Below are 17,407 nucleotides of genomic sequence, written 5' to 3'. Positions count from 1 at the left end.
ACATCAGTACTCAACACATGCTACACCTTACACACACACGTATGGAACATATCTTATCGGGTTTCCGATAAAGAACTCTTGTTTCCCTTCCTCTGAATGCAACTCGACTTGAACTGTAATTATGGGAAAACGTTTCTCTTGTTTCGTGTCGTTTGCAGCCTGACCGCTATGTGCCCGGCTCCCCCATTTTTCGCGACAGCAGTCCAGCGCGCCCCGCCACCTCAGCCTCAGGGGCGCCTATAACAGCTGCGCCTGCCCCGACCACGTCCAGGAGCCGCACCAAAGGTACGTACCAGACTCATTTTCTCCCTCATTTTCTAGTTGACACACTTTTCGCGACATTCGGATTCGGGTAAATAATGTACAGCGAAAATATGCAAATGGCTGAGGCCATATCATTTCCGGCTCCTGTCAAACTTTCTGCGATTTTTGGGCCAAGTCTTCGCCAGAATCGACCTCTTTTCTGGCACTCGGGTTTCTTGACCTTTGACTGCCGCCGCTTGGTATTTGGGTTACCGGGTCGTTATGGAAACCCAGGGGGTTCTCAACGGTTGCCTTTCCATCTTCCATTCGCTTTTCTTGTGACTAATTTATATATTTTAAATTTGCAATTTCTTCTACTTGAAAGAGTGCAAAACGTTATAAATATATCAGAGGTGGGAAATACTTGCTTTCTATTGAAAACCTTTTTGGAATCTCATTGATACCGCAATCGGATAAACAACAACAGGAGCGACGTCCACTTCCCGCATCAATTAATTGTGGAATGGAATTCGATTATTATTATCTCAATGCTGTTTGATTGTTGGCTGTGTTTCCACGAAAATGTTGCTTTGTTTACGTGCAAAAATCCACCATGCCCCTCTCTCTCTCTCTCTGGGAACCGGGAAAGTCCCCAGCGGATATTGCAAGCCCCGCCCTAGCCCCAGCCCTCCACATGGAATATAATCGAGCAACCCCTACTGCGACTGAGTCACTTAATGGAGCAACATGTGAGCGACAAATGGGTGGCTGGGGCTGGCAGGGAGGCGCCTCTGTCACGCCATAGTTTATCGATTATATTTGTTGATTTAGGACCCCCAAGGGACAATCGGCTGGCTGTTCTTGTGGCCAATTCAGACGAATGGTGGCCTTTTGATGGGCTTTACTGATAGGCAGCGGTGAGGTCAGCCGTGTTTGCTTGTGCGATTACTATACCAAGAGCATTGCTGCCAGACGGAAGCAATCTGGGAGCCAACTTGGAAGCAGAGACCGCAACTTGACTTGAACTTGACTTAAACTCCCGTTTGATCTCTATCTCTTTCTCGCTCTATCTCTCCCCGTAGCCATGACGGCGGCCGTAACGAATGCAGCACAGGGCAGAGGAACCAACAGCAATTCCAACGCCATTAAATCCAGGCCGCCCGCCTGCTACATGAGCACCCGATCGGCTGCCATGATGGCCCTGACTCTGGGCCAGACATCGGGGGGCAGCTCCAACGTGAAATCCTCGTCCGCCCAACAAACTTCCACTCCCGTTCTGGCCCAGGCCGTGTCCAGTCCGAGCTCATCGCCGCGTCCCACCAACAGGAACGTCCCGAATGTGGCTTCACCAACCAGCAGCGCGTCCAGGTCGAAGCCATCCACCCCAACGGCAACGCGGGCAGCAGTGGCCGCAGCTCTGAACGGCGGTGGAATCTTCTCCGGCGGCAGCAACTCCAGCGGGTCGGACAACGATGGCTTCAGTACTTCCGGCTCGTCGACGGCCACGGCTCTGCGGCGGCTATACTTTAAGAGCGGTCGCAGCATCAAGAACAAGATAAATGCCTCGACATCCTCGTCGTCAGCGACGCCACTGAACGGTCTGGCCCTGAATCCCGTGTCCAGTGCCTACCACAATTCCGTGAGTGGATGCGGACCGGCGATGCATAGCGTGGGCGTGGGAGGTGGGGTGCCCAAGGTGAGTGCTAAAAATCCCTTTGTAGACCTCATGTGACGTGGGTCTCCTTGCATGCCTTGCAGCTGGTGGTGATGGGCACATCGTCGGCCTCTATTCCGGACACCAACATCAATACGTCCACAGACTCGGCCAGCACTCTCATCACGAACGTAACCCACACGGACACCTCGGAGACGTGCGATTCCCTGGACTTGGGTATGTATTGATTGGTTGATGGATGTCCGGGCCACAGCCACAGCCAGAGCTGCAGCTAGAGCTCGTTTAATTAATCAACTAATCAATCTGCTCCCCGTCTCCAACTCAACCCTGTTTTTGCATCTTTTGTTGTATGCTCTCCTTCGACTAGGCGACAACTCTGGTCCCAGTGAGCCGCTATTCAGTTCCCTGGAGGAGCCCCTGCTCACCGCCATTCAAATCGATTCCGAGCACGAGACGGGCGGCTGTGGTTCTGCTAATGGACGCAGAGGCGTCGGCACTGAGCTGGAACTAACGAGCTGCTCGCGCTATCCGCCGAGGCCCGACATGAATCTGCAGGACAGCACAGAGGTGAGGACAGGGATTCATTAGGATTCAACAGACTGATTTAATGGTCGTGTGCCATTTTTCATGGATTATTTGAAGAGTACTCCCGTTCCTGTTCTTTGTTTAAACAGGCTTTCTTTAATTGCGATTGTGAAGAACATAATATTTTCCAATTATTGCGATTTACAACACTCTTTCTCCAAACCTTTTGCAACACTGAATCAGCTTAACAAATGTCTCTGTTTTGGCACTTTCCTTTTTTTTGCAGAGCCAAGAATCCTGTTTATCCATCCTGACTGGCGACCAATCGTCCACCACTCCACTGCTCTCGTCACAGCGGCGCCAAGCGGCGGGTGGCCACTCACCCGGCAGCCGGAGGGAGGAGCGACAGCCCAGCACGGCGCCTCCGCCGACACGGGCCCGGGACCACTTCACCTTCGATCCCCCGCTGTCGCCCAAGTCGGCGCGCAGCAGCGAGAAGGCCCGCAGTCACTTCCCATTCAAGGACGAGCCCCGAGCACAGGCGCAGGCACAAGCACAAGCACAGCAGACGCGGCGCGGCTACAACTCGCACAACGCGGGATCCACCAACGGAGCAGCGGGAAAAGGAGTTGGAGCCGGAACGGAGGGAGGAATTGGACCCGGAGGTGGTGGGGGTCGCACTGTGGCAGCTAGCGAGGGCGATGAGGAGGATGACGAGCGGAGCGGGGCAAGCGCCGCCAATCGCAACAAGAAGCTTCGGCCCAGGGAGCGCGACCCAAATGCTAATGACAGCTCTCGAACATACATATCCCCCGGAGTTTCGCCATCGAACAGCCGGCGCAGCAGCCCCAAGCGGGAGAAGAAGCGTACCACACCCTCCGCCTCCACGGGCGCCATCGCCAAGGTCAGCTCGGCGCCGCCCACGACGAAGGATGGGCACTTTTTCAGCGCATCTGGCAAGCAACAGCACCAGAACCAGCGGCAGACCCCGCAGCAGCTGTCGCCCTCGTCCTCGATGAGTGCCCAGCAGAGGAAGTACTCCTCGAGCTCCTCCAGCGGGAGCAGCGAGCGCTGTCTGCGCGAGCTGGCGGCGGCGCCGGGCACCATGTTTCCCTTCGACCGGGAGGCCCTGGACCACGAGAGAATCCAGAGGGAGTGCTTTGCCCGCAGCTCGTCGACGGCCAGCGCCAGCAGCGACTCGGACGAGGCGGAGAACCGTTCGGTGTACGAGCGGAAGCTGGGGGCAGACATTTTCCAGCAGTACTCGCGGCTCACCCAACAAGAGCAGCTGCAGCAGCAGCAACAGCAACGGGAGTGGGAGAGGGACCGACCACCATCCCGGAAGAACTCGAAGCGTATCCGGCCGGACTCGGTGATCCACACGACCATCCGGGAGAACCAGCAGTATGTGCCGCAGTCGGACGCCTTCTACCCCCAGGCCAAATCCTCCTCCTCGCCCAGCGACCACTCCTACGCGGAGCTGAACAAGTTCGACGACATAGCCAACAAGTTTGAGCAGATCCCGCCCAAGCACGGCTCCAGCTCCACCCTCAACCTGCACATGCCCAGTCCGGGCAGCGATTCCGGCCAGCAGGCCCTCAGTCCAACGACGGACGCCACCCGAAAGCGCTCCTTCAAGAGCAAGTCGAAGAACAGACCGAAGGGGGATTACGGTTTCCAGTTGGAGGAGCGTGGCGCCGGGCCCATCAATGTGACCGCCAATCCCATGGAGGCGGCTGCTGTCTGCAAGCAGCCACGCGCCACCATCGTTGTCCAACAAGTACGTACATTATACCCGTATAGTCCCTTATACCCATACCCGTAATTCCCGTATGAGTAAATATATGAGTGGAAAGCGGAAAACTCTCTTTTGTTCTCCAGCTCCGTTCTGTCTTCGTTCGCCGCTCGCTGTTTATCGGCACGGTCTGCTTTTGTTTGCTCTCACTCTCTCCCAATTTCCCTGGTCGCTCTATCTCTCTCTCTCTCTCAGTGTATCTTTGTATCTACGTATCTGTTCTCTCTGGCCGATGTTGGCAGCTCATAAAAACGACGCGCAGGCGGCGATCGAATCAGTAAAGCAAAGCAACGGTAAAGCAACGCATCGTCTGGCATCGTAACGGAAGAAGCATTTAATCGCTGCGTAGTATCGATTACATATCGTGTTTTTTATCGGTTTCTTGTTATTCAGTGAAGCATCTATCAAATCTCCTGCTCATAACTAATCTAGTCGCAATCTGTTCGCTATGTAAACGCTGTGCCTTCAAAGAGACAATATCAGAACGCAGATAATTTATCCACTTACACAAGCATTCGACCAACTGTGGTGACACCATAAAGCCGGTTCCCGTTCTACATAGAATCCCAACAAAGTGTTCCCGTGAATCATGGCGCCCTTCTACAAGCGCATCTGCCGCAGCCTGTCCAAACGGTGCAAGGAGGTAACTACTAGTAAACCATATAGACAGTCGTAAATCCCCGACACGTCGGGGCCACCAGGTTGATTGATTTTGCTAACGAGTTAACAACGACCAACGAGGAGGTCTATGGGGCATCACCGCCCAGATAAGATAGTAGCTTTTGGTGCCCTGATCCTGGCAAACAACACCCCCGATATGCGCAGATTTATCGCCAGCCTACCCCACGCTGCTCTGACGTCAATTTGACAATCAATTTGTGCGCTGCTCTCTGCTTGGGCCTCTGATACGAGTAGTAGAGATTGTCATTGGCTCCACGGCCCACACGAAATTGATTAACCTAGAGATTCATACCCGGTACATGATGCATAGGAGGGGGGAGCCTTCCGCCTTCCACCTCCCGTACCATAATTATTATTTCATAATTTCCACTCCGAGTGAAATTCATTCAGTCCGAGCTCCTGGCCCACAATCGGTTCGTCATAAATAATTTAAATGTTGCAAGTGACAGGCAAAATATTTGCATGGGTACTACGCGTATATTCACTGTATTATATTGTCCATCTCGTGCGCGCCGCCAGATGACAGCTGTCAAAATAAACTACGGCAACGGAACGCGGGAGGCACAGTTGCCCAGTTCTCTATAGAGTCCGATATCGGCTGGGCACACAGGTTGTTTTTGCTTTATTTATTTACTTGTTTAAATCAGATAATAAAAACATAAAAGCAAAGGCCGCCAGCTGGAAAGGCCGAAGGGGGGCCGGAGAACTTGTCATAGACATGGACCCAGACACAGATGCTCGTACGAGATGCTGTGCATAAATGTAGATATAGGTTTAACGATTTCATTGTAATCCTCAGTGAGTTAGCATATTGTTCCGAGAACTTTTGTCCATGTTTTTGTTGTACTATGTGCAGTACGAGTGTATCGCAAATGATGCATAAAGAGGGAATCATCATCTGGGCCATGTATCTACAGGATATATGTAGCCACTGAAAGATTATAGATGTTCGGCTCGAAAGCATTTCCTGGTGCACAAACAGACAACAACAACATCATCTATATACATATATATATATATATATTACGTATATAAAACAGAGGAAGGGAAATTATTGCGAGAAGAACAAATGAGTATTCCTCCAAAGCGAGGCAGACGAAGGCACGTCCGGAGCAGATACTATTCCATTGAACTGTGGAGGCGCTTTCCTCTATTAATAACCCCCCTCCCCAGCCTTCAATTAGGTGTAAACTGTAATTGTTTCTCACTCGAATCGATAGCCCCAGCGAACTTATATATGTATGTATATATCTACATAAATTTCTGGGGTCCCATTCGATTTTTATGCCATCTATCTTGTGGGCCCCGTGCCCCGCTACCCGCAACGAATCTGTTGTAGTCTTTGGCGAATTATTAGCAGGCACGCACCTCTATAGAGTGCAGCCTTGTGCCATGGGGGAACCGCCACCTTCGCCGCACCCTCCTGGCTCCTCACGGTGGAAATGCCACCTTCAGCGTAAACATCGGGCGGCAGGCGAAAACATGCTTTCAGTTCAGTTTTCCCATTGTCGGATTTGTTGTTTCCTATTGATTTTACATTGAGTGGTCAGAGGCTTCCTTTGAGTGCAGCAGGCAGATGTGGAAATGGAAATGGAAGTGCCAGTGCGCCAGTGGCAGTGCATTTGTGTGGGCCTTGGCTGCCACGCGACTGTTGCAAAACAAAACATGTTTGCCTTGTTTTGTGTCCTTGCTGCGGACTAAGTTTCCACCTGCCACCTCCACAAATTTCAATCAGAAACGCAAACGGAAATCCAAAACATTTTCCATAGATGTTCGACCATTAATTGCCCATAAATTGTATCATCGATTTTCCTGCGATTTCCCTTTGATATTGGCTGCCGCAACCTTCAAAGGTCAATACTTTTAGCATTTTTTGCCACTTTCACTTAGCGCCGGGGCCATTCACTCCTGCGAGCATTAGTTGGGGCAGAGAGCCGCATCATTGTTAAATGATAAATGGCCAAAACGGTTATTGACTCTGCCCAGCCGCAGACGGCCCTGCCAGGGCCACCCCATCGGCTAATTATAACGCGAAATATGCCAAAAAAAATATTAGAAAGTTCAGCAACTTAGACCAAGTGGTGGGCTGTGGCCAAGGAGTCGATTAGGCTCACCTCAACCTTAGCGCAGGGGTACTTTGAACTCGCTAATTGCCCCCCGTTGAATGCTGCGTATACTTGATAATGATTTGATTCCCCTGGTGGGTCAGCGCCAGCCCCCAGGGGGGATGGGGTTAATCGTCTGCTTTTGAGGGCAGTGGGTCTCTGTCTCTGGGCGGCTTCATTGCAGCCATTATCATTATCATTATACCGGAGGCCAATTGGCTTGTAAGTGTCATTTATTGGCTGATTTATGGACCTGCCCCGGCACCGGCACCGGCACCGGCACCAGCACCAGCACCGTCACCTGCCTCTCTGCCACAGCTTCTTTGACGGTGGATTCGGATTCATTGACCCCATTCGAGATGGCGAAGGCTGCTGCATTTGCTGCAGTTGCATTTCTCTTCAGTTGCAGCCATAAATAAACCTTTGCTATAAATAAACACCAAAGCATATACGAGTACGAGTATATATATAGAGAGAGGATAAATGCAGCTATACGCGTATCTTTAAAAATATATTCTAGCTGTAAATTGCATTGCATTGCATTGCGGTTGTTGTTTTTGTTCTGTTCTTGTTATTGTCCATCTGCCGGGCATGCCAAAAATAATCATCCCCACACACGGAAAGCGTTCCAAGATATGCGAATAGTTTTCTCCAGGAAGGTTATTTACCTGAGGCACGCCAGAGATGTTGCATCTTGCATGCACCTCCGGCCATGCGGCAGCCACGTGAACGATTTGTGGGGGGAATATTTTAACGTGAAAAACCTCTGGGGGTAATATTTCACTTTGATTCAGGGAAGAGTCCATCAATCCGCTGTATACAACAATGTTTGCGTTTAATGGGGGAATTCTTCTGTTTGGGATTATGGAAATTTAACCGATGCGAGTCGGCCACACAAACTTTTTACAAATCGCTGGGCCGGCCCCCAACAGGCTTCTTTTCGGAGCAGTTTTTTTTTGATTATTTTTAATATTCGTGCGGCATGAAAATAGCCAGAAAACCTGCCCCCACACTCGTTCCTTTGGCCGGATTTCACAGGCGATTGAACACAGAACGGCGTAAAATGGACGAAAAAAAAAACATAACCTGAGAAGTGATTTGCATGCATGGCGCTCTTGGGCTGGGGCTGTGTGCGAGATTATTTTTAATACATATTTAGCAAACTAAATGTATTTTTAAACGATGCAAACAATGGCCACAGTGCCACCCGGGGGGGCGGGATCGATCGGGTGTGAAATGAGTGCTGGCAGCAGCTCCGCACCGTTCCGCACCGGTCCGCACCGTCCTGCCCCTACAAAATCTATTCTAATTTATGCAAACGATTCGCATAGCTAAGGCTGGAGGCTAAGGCTGCTGCCGGTGCATCTGGCTGGAAGGCTATTCCATTCGATTTGATTTGATTTGATTTGCAATGTGCAATTTGCATTCCGCATAAACAGAGATAAACACTCGATAACCAATTGCATTCCTATCTGGCTACTCCACGAATGGTTAAAATGTTTAAATGTACGCCATTCCAGCCATTCCTGCCACTCCTGCCACTCTGCACGTAGGCCAGGCCTTTGACAATCAAAATCCGTTCCTCCAAAACTACACAGAACCAGAATATTCGTTCACTTTCGTGGGATTCTTTCACTGAATTGCTCCGCTTAACATTTTATTTGTCTGCTTTTTGGGCAAATGCTTAACATTTTCCTAACACCTCGCCTCGGTTTGCTTTTTAATGGCCAATTCGAAAGCGTTAGCACTGCGTAGTTTTCCCACGACGAGGAGAGGGGAGCTGGTCGGATAATCCCGCTCCCGAAAAAGCTAAAGAAAAGGGAATCCTACTGACTAGTGGATACCCCCCATTCAAGTGCCACACTGTGAAATCTTTCAGGTGATTATTTGGTTGCTTTTTCAGAGCTCCTTCAATGTAGTGCACTCCGAGAACTGTGTTCAGCCAAGAGCTACCCTAGAACTTATGCCCTTTATTTGTGCTGTACCTGCTTCTTCGGGGTTTGATTGCTGTTTCTGTTTGTGGCAACTCTTTTCAACTTATTTCCTTCCACCCGTTGCAATCTGCTGCTAACACCCAGAAATATCAAGAAGAAAAAAAGAACAGAAACGATACGGACGCACTCGGCGATGCACGAAAAACTATTTTCGGTGCTTGTGTAATGGGGAAAATGGGAAATGGCAGCCGCAAGAAAGAGCTCAAAGAAAAAGAGCAACGTCATCAGCAGCAGCAGCATGACCGAAACAAAATTACTCATACGACGCGTGTAACGAGGGGTGTCGCGAGGGGAAATCGAATACAGGGGCACGGCAACGGGAACGAAGCCCACTCTTGGCTGATGTCGTCATCAGTGAAAGTGTCGCCCCCCTCTCAGCATCGCCAAATAGCTCCCTCGGGCAGATTTAGCCGAAAACTTTCTCTTGAGGCCACTTAAAATATTTATTTCGTTTTGGATTCTCCCGAATGCTGGGGGCACAATCGAAAGGTGTAGGCAAGCGGAATCATTACGGCCACACACACACATATATGTATATATATTTATACTGGCATTATTAATTAGCGGTTGTGGGAAATGCAGGCAAAGTTTTGCCTTTTCCCAGTCTCCCTTTGTGTCAGGCCTGCCAATAAAATATACAAATTAATTTCGGCATTAGCCAAATAAATATACATATGTATGTATGTGTATATACGGGCATGTCTGTGGGCAGCCAGGTAGCATTTTCCTCCCAGTTTCGGTGTAATTTATGGTCAAAGTTTTTCTGCCCGCTCGAATTTCTTGATAATTTAACCTTGCCGAAATTTATTCGTTTGCGCCCATAAATGATTACCCTCCGACAGACAGGCATATTTAAAGCCGCACTTGGAGGCAGATTTTGTAACAAACTGGAACATTCATTGGGACACGGACGGGGCTGGCGGAGAAACATTAGCAGCAGTTCATTAGGAGTGCTATATTGGCCCTCATTAGACCTCGAGCGGTGGGACCTTGCCCAGCGGTTTATTGGGTCGTTGAGGTGGGGGCAGTTGGCGGCAGTTTGCCTCGACACGAATGGCGAAAAAATTTGAATTTGCAACTGCAGACACGCAATGCAGGTCCTATCCAGGGCCCATTCAAGGTGTGGATAAAGAAAAACTTTGAAATCAGAAAACAAGCAAGCCCTTGAGTGGCGCTAGAGTTAGTCCTTGGTCCGTCCGAGTGTTGCAAGTAGCGGAAATTCATAAGCTTATAAGAGGCTACTCAATAGAATCACTCGGCCATGAGTACTTGAGGGAATGCTACTCGTGCTCAATTGGTGCAATCCGCTTAACAATATCTTCACCACTTTCCCTCTCCCCCGCAGCCATCTCTGAGCCTGGACAGCACCGTGGAGACCCTGCTGATCAAGAACGAGGGCGATTTCATCAGCGTGGAGCAGGGCAAGGAGCTGAATGCCCGCAAACGCAACTCCCAACAACTGGCCCATGCCCCCACCCACAGTCATCATCATCACAGCCATCACCAGCAGCAGGAGCAGCAGCATCAACAGCATCAACAGCAGAAGCAGCAGCAGCACCACCATCATCCGCAGCAGCACAAGCGGGACGAGAACATGAGGCAGCTGCTGGATGTGACCAATACGCTCACCATTGAGGAGCTGCGCGACTTTGAAATGCGGTAAGCCCATAAGGAGACCTCCAATTTCCCAAAAGATTACGTTTTATGGTCCGGCTCGAGATTTAATTTCCGATTGCCGTCGATTTTCAAGGGCTCTCCCGTTAAACGCTCGGACCAAAGTAATCAAAAATCCGTACGAGCACCGCCAACAAAGAGAACTCTTTGGCTTTTATGGCCTTCACCTGGCAGCCATTTTGCAACATACACATTGAAGATCCCGTAACAAATCGCATAACGCATTCGACCTGTTGCCAGTTGCCAGTTGACGCACGCTGCACTCGCATTCAGCTTTTACATGTGCATTCCTACATTCCAATTCTGATGAATTTTATTTGCGAATTTAGAATTTTGTTCAATTTCCATTCCCTCTCAAATGTCTCTGGATAAACAAACAAATACATTTCTGACGCCCGCGCGTGGCCACAGCTCCGCTCCTGTAGTTGATTGTCATGTCGCGAAATATTCGAATATTCGAATATTTATATCCCCCCCTGGAAACGCTGTCGGTGAATGAACATATTTCCATTCTCGACAGCGGGCGTCGCCTTGTGGCTGTCGTGTGGTCAGCCCCAAAACCATACAAAGAGCCTTGCCAAGAACACTCCAGGTATTTCCTTTCCGCAAGGACATGTCAGTTGCAGTGCAACATTGGGTGTTGAGGGGATGAAAATATCTATTTTGATAGCAGCAGGGGACATTTGCATTGTCTTGACGATGACAGTTCTAATGCAATTAAAAGCAGGAGCTTCGACTAAAGTTTACAATCGCTTTTCCTTTATTTTATTATGGTGTCCTTTTTATCCGACTTTAGCTACGGCTCGCCCCATCACAGCCGCTCCCAGTCGGTGAAGATGCCCGGCAGTCGCGCCTCCGGCAGGCCCAATCAGCTATGTCTCCCCCAACAGAGATCCAGGTAAGATTCGGCGAGCCAGAGAAGTCTGCAACTGGAGCTATTAACCATTCCCCCGCCCCTTGCAGAGTGGCTTCCATGCCCAACACTGGTGTCGAGGAGGAGTACTACCGCCTGCGCCACTTCTCCATCACGGGCAAGGGTGTGGTGAACCGCGGCGACTCGCTCAAGAGCCGCCGCAGCCGCTCCAACAACAGTGTGGCAAGCTCGAATTCCAGCACAGAGCACTTGACCGCCCAGCAGCAGCAGCTACAGCTGCAGCAGCAGCAACAGCAACAGATACAGCAGCTGCCTGCCCCCACCTCCAGCTCTGCCAGAACATCGCTCGCCTCCAGCCGGGAGAGCAGCACCTCCAATCCGGGCAACGGGCCATACAGGTGAGTTTCACTTGCCCGAAAAGGCATGGCATTCACTTACGGGCAAAGGCTAAAGCTTTCCGTTTCTGGTTGCAGGGTACTCATGCTGGGGGGTCCGGCCGTGGGCAAGAGTTCGCTGGTCTCGCAGTTCATGACGTCGGAGTATCTGCACGCCTACGACACGAGCATCGGTGAGTGCCACAAGGTGGAAAAGTGCCGTCCAGATCATAGCCCTGCCCACACCACATAGCCCCGTCATCACGCTGTGCCCGTCCATCTATCAGTCTGTCTGTCTGTCTGTATCTGTGTCTGTGTCTGTGTCCCGTCTTCTCCCGTAATCCCAGACTTCAGTTCATTCTGTGACTCATTCGCTGTCATGGCGCCTGCTCCTGCTGCTGTTCTTCTTGTGGTTGTCCCCATCCTGGATGTTGTCAATGTTGTGTTTGTTGCTTTTTCAGTTTCATTATCTGTTGATTTTGCTTCTTTGTTGTCTCGTAGCTATTTCGGGTTCTTAGTTTGGATATTTGCCCCCGTGTTTTCATCTATTCGTTTCCGTTCGGTTCTGTTTGGTTACGTTGGGCTTTCTGGCCTTTTATGAGCGCGTAGGGTCAACAGATATTGGCAAAGAGCTGCAATGAAAATAAATTCTCTTCATTTTGGAAAATTTTGCAAATCAAAAAGTGGATGGAAATGTGTTCCATTCTCTAACAGAGAGTGTGGGAAAATTCCAATAAACATTTCCATTGGCAACCAAAAAAAATAAGAAATTTAACAATAAAGACAGAATCAATAAAAGCGACTGACAAACGAATGGAAAATTTAATAATTTCAAATCTGAATTTGCCTTTGCGCCCCCCCACGCCCCACCCCCTCCTGCCTTGTCGTTTGTCGTTTCCTAGAAAAAAAGAGAAAAAAGAATGCAACAAATTGAAATGGAAACTCCTTTTGTTTTGGTTCGTTTTATTGCCTATTTCCTCGGTATAGAAACCGAATGCTTGATAGAAACACCGAAACCCAACACTGAACTATTTTCATATGCAATATGCAATGTATGTATGTACGTATGGTTATAAAGAAATGATCATTTCTGCTCTGTTTCTCTTCATTCCGAATCAATTAATGTATGTATCATTCCAAATCGATTCTCTCTATCAAAACTCGAACAACAACAACAACTATAACAACAACTACAACTCTGTACATACAACAACTAAATCGAAATCGAAATCGTGCTCGAAATAAGATCTAGGCAACTGTGATATACGCATTCATATTGATAAAGCCGCCGACGGTAAAAGCAAACTAACCAACTGATTAATAAACCATAATAATAGCAATAATAACTCTATTAATAATAGCGATAATCATGTTAATAGTACTCTTTAATATTCAACTTATTCAAATATTTCTATACTTACTATATATGTATGTAATCGAAATGCTTTTCAACTCTCCAAAATACACATTTTTCTTACCACAAAACTACCACTGCAATTTGGCCTTCTTAAGACTCCCACCCGCCAGCCCCTCAAGCCCGCCCACCAGCCACGCCCTACGAATTAGACACACACGCACAACACACACACACAAACACACGTTTAGTTAGTTGGATGGTTTTCCGGCTTTTCCAATTGTTTGTCAAATGATTGCGGCCTTTGTTTGACTTGTGATTTATGTGCCTGGCTCGGCCTTGAGGATTTCCACCGCCACCCCCCCGAAATAGGAATGATTTTGCATAATCACTAATTAATAAAGATTGGGTCAACAGTGGGGCTTAGTTGTGGCTTATCGATCGCCTAAACTAATTAAATTTGTATGCAATTCAGTTTCGAAAGCTGAACAACTTAATGGTATATTATTATTTTTTTAATGAATAATAATAATGGGGAAAGCACTCACTGAACAGCGTACGAGTACTCACAACCGCAGTGCACACAGACACACCTCTTCGGTCCTGCATCGCATTTGCAATTTGGGACCAATCGAACCACCACATAAAATAGCATACTTTTTGGGGCACGGCACTGCGCTCGGGGACGTGCAAAATAAAATTCTTTTTTGTTTGTTGGCATGCATACTCGTACTCGTACTCGTACTGTATATTGAAAACCAGCATATTCCTTTTGTTATTGCACTTTCACATTAGCTGTTGCATACCCGTATCATAATCATAGCTTGACATTTGACTAAAACCTATTTCCACCGCTATACGAACTTGACGAGTGTTGGCATTGCTTTGATATTAATTCAAATTTATTTATTTGCATACATGTAGATGATGAGTCTGGCGAGAAGGCCGTATCAGTATTACTCAGTGGCGAGGAATCGGAATTGATATTCATCGACCATGGATACACCGAAATGACTGTGAGTATATCCACTCAACCTCCAAATCCACCTCAACCCTTTCAATCCAGTCCAGACCGGTCCCCTCCTTACTCCTCAGTCCTCTATCCACCCATCCGTCCACTCTATTCGTGACATTTCATAATGTCATTAACATGCACAGCCATGGAGTAACCCTCACAGCGATACAAACAGCTACAGCTACAGCTACAGCTACACACAGATACAACATACAGATACAGCACTCTCTAAATATTATATACATACATATAAAGCTTTTAACTCAACCTCACTCAATGTCATTTCGGTGTCATCTCGTTTCACAGCCGGATGAGTGCTTGACCAACTATGATCCTCATGGCTACTGCGTCATATACTCGGCTGCAGACCGTAGCAGCTTCACCGTGGCGGAGCAGGTGCTCCAGGTGCTCTGGACCAATCAGAACATTGCGCAGAAAGCAGTCATATTGGTGTCGAACAAATCGGACCTGGCCAGGAGTCGACTGGTTACATCTGAAGGTAGGTGACATCATGCGAGTACACATATACATATGTTTGTATACATATGGAAGCGTGTTAAGGTGGAGAAACCGAAACCCGGAGATTTATCTCTTCATTAACACTTGAAAGCGCGCTCGATTGCGTTTGTTAAAAATAGATATCGATGTAGTCAGTGCGTGGGTCCATGGGTCCATGGGTCCATGGGGTACGAGACACAGCCAGAGGAGGTGGCGACAGTTGGACAGCTTAAAAGTTTGCCCACGCGGAAGTCAACAGGCAGCGGGTCCACCTACCCAAACACCCAGCAGCGATTTAAGTGGGGAAAGCCCCTCGTTTGAAGGTCGCTCCGCTCTGCTCCGTTTCGTTCCGTTTTGTGTGCTCAAGCACTTGTGGCACTTGACTTTTATATCGGATTCCCTAAAGAGAATTCCCGGCAAGGTAACGCAGCTCGGGCTCTTTCATCTAAGTAATTCAATATTTTCTGTTAAATTACATTTGTTATTATGAAAATGGGTTGGAGTGCGTCCGGGTGTGTCCTGGAAGGGGTTCGCGGCGGGCTAATGGCGGGGAAATTGTTTCAGCGCAAAATTGATTACATTTCGTCCCGTGTGGCATGTGTTGGTCTCAGGCTGGGGTTTAGGGTCTAGGGTTTGGGGTCTGGAGTAACCGGCTGTTTAAGGCACATAAGCCTATTGTTGTAAATAAGGAGAGACCACCCAGGACCTCCCCAACCATTTGTCTCCCCCAAGTGGGTACAGCGCCCTAATTTCATAAAGTATTTATAGAATTTTGTATGCCCCCAGCAATCCTCGCAATAAAAACGTACGCTGTGGACAAGAATGTCCGGATAAAAGATATTTTCATAAATCTATATATTGTCACAATGATTGGAAAAATGAGATGTGGCGGTGGGGTGAGGCGGTAGCCAACAGAAAGTCTGCAGTGAGTCATGTTTGATTGGCATTCCATGGCATTCAAATGTTTGAAATATGTATGCATTTCACGCGAATTCCATTTGCACCTTTTCGGCAGCTGGCATATTTAATGATGTCTGCCTCATTTTAGTGCCACTCCAATGATTCAATTTGAGTAAATATTGGACGCAATGTTGTGCCTTTTGTTGGCTTTTAATTAGAAAGCAACCCCAACCCCAACCCCAAGCCCAACTCCAGCCCAACTCCAGCCCAACTCCAGCCCAACCCCATTCGATGCCCCGAATCCGTTTTGTGTGCGTATTCGAGATTAAATCTTTAAAGTGTTTTTGGTTTGACGAGAAAATCCCGCAGCGGAACGGAAGACCATCCTATCAAAATCTAATAAAACCCACATATAACAATATACATATATATTCACATATATATTGGACAACTTTCGTCACATCGTTAATAAAAATGTGAGCTTGTCATAAAATTTGCAGCAGGAGGGTCGCACATGATGTACCTCCGTTTGGAGCGAACTTTGATGCTTCAGATTTTACGAGTTGTGTGCACAGAAGGTCCACAGGCGTGACTGGGCAGGGAGCCCCGTCGGGCCCCGTCGAGCCCCGTCCACATGTGTTTAGATATAAATCCGTGTCCAAGTTCCGCTTTTATGACCACCAACTCAGAGTTAACTAAGCGAAGCCATTTGATTTGATTAACTGGGTAATGTTTAATGGGTAATGGGTGATGGGTGATGTCGCCTGAGCTTGGCTGTGATTCCTTGGCCATAATTTCCACGCATTTTCACTTAACCTCTCACTCTCCTTCGACCACTTGCAGAGGGAAAGGCCATGGCCACCGCCTACGATTGTAAATTCATCGAGACTTCGGTGGGCATCAATCACAACGTGGACGAGCTGCTGGTGGGACTGCTCTCGCAGATACGCCTCAAGCTGGAGAACCCCGAGAAGTCCAGGTGGGTCATTCGTGGCTCTATACTCAATTTTCATCCTACTAATATTGCTGTCATTCCTCAGAGATCTGTTCCGGAAGCGTTCGATTAGAAAGTCAAAGCGTCGCGCCTGCTCACCGCTGAACGCTGGCTGCCTGAATGCCAACAGCCCGCTGGGACCGCTGGGCGGGCCTCTGGGCGAGGCCCCCGGCACGCCACCAGGAAGCTCCCAAAGCAGGTGAGTCCACGGAATCTTCAGAGCTTTGGAACCACACTAATCGGCCTGTTTCTTCTATTGCAGTCCCCGTAAATATCGCGGCTCACGAACCTCCACCAGCCTGAAGGTGAAGGGACTACTGGGACGTGTCTGGACCAGGGATTCCAAGTCCAAGAGCTGCGAGAATCTGCATGTGCTCTAAGCAATTGGAGGATGCCCCTCCATTGCATAATGTGCGTTTGTTTTCCAGAAAGAACCAAAGAACGCAACACTAAACCGAATCCCGAGGATTTCCTATAGAGTATAAGAGGGCGCTGAGCCTCCCAAAAAATTGCCTAAGTTACAGACTCGATGACTCATTTGTACATATTGTATAATTTTAGTTAAATCGTATTCTTTACTCTAGTCATTTCTACATTAAATCCTGTATATAGTTTGCTTAAATATAAAAACCCTATTTATAATTTCTTATGCGTTTCGTTTCTCTTTCCATTGAGCCTGAGTTGGAATCAATTTTTGAATTGATTT

General features: G+C 48.4%; 1 protein-coding gene across 3 annotated transcripts in view; it reads left to right on the top strand.

Moving 5' to 3' along the window:
* The window catches only part of LOC6590114 (LIM and SH3 domain protein Lasp), a 37,388-nt gene extending 20,045 nt beyond the window's left edge, over nt 1–17,343 (top strand). The window contains exons 2-15 of one of the 3 annotated variants that reach the window (XM_026985850.1): nt 159–285; nt 1,326–1,939; nt 2,002–2,134; nt 2,286–2,485; nt 2,730–4,223; nt 10,364–10,677; nt 11,489–11,590; nt 11,656–11,964; nt 12,040–12,134; nt 14,219–14,310; nt 14,616–14,808; nt 16,551–16,686; nt 16,748–16,900; nt 16,964–17,343. In XM_026985850.1, the coding sequence (XP_026841651.1) occupies nt 1,328–1,939; nt 2,002–2,134; nt 2,286–2,485; nt 2,730–4,223; nt 10,364–10,677; nt 11,489–11,590; nt 11,656–11,964; nt 12,040–12,134; nt 14,219–14,310; nt 14,616–14,808; nt 16,551–16,686; nt 16,748–16,900; nt 16,964–17,081 (3,951 nt within the window). In that variant the 5' untranslated portion in view covers nt 159–285; nt 1,326–1,327 and the 3' untranslated portion in view covers nt 17,082–17,343. Of the gene's footprint in view, nt 1–158; nt 286–1,325; nt 1,940–2,001; nt 2,135–2,285; nt 2,486–2,729; nt 4,224–4,594; nt 4,882–10,363; nt 10,678–11,488; nt 11,591–11,655; nt 11,965–12,039; nt 12,135–13,186; nt 13,235–14,218; nt 14,311–14,615; nt 14,809–16,550; nt 16,687–16,747; nt 16,901–16,963 lie in introns of those variants that run through there. The other 2 variants (XM_026985851.1, XM_002016476.2) reach the window with 2 other exon arrangements.
* The last annotated feature ends 64 nt before the right edge of the window (nt 17,344–17,407 follow it).

This window comes from Drosophila persimilis, unplaced genomic scaffold (assembly GCF_003286085.1).
Source record: "Drosophila persimilis strain 14011-0111.01,24,50 unplaced genomic scaffold, DperRS2 tig00000002-arrow-pilon, whole genome shotgun sequence".
NCBI classification, from domain to species: Eukaryota; Metazoa; Arthropoda; class Insecta; order Diptera; family Drosophilidae; genus Drosophila; species Drosophila persimilis.
Note: the sequence above shows the minus strand (reverse complement) of the source record. Positions and strands in the feature narration are given on the sequence as shown.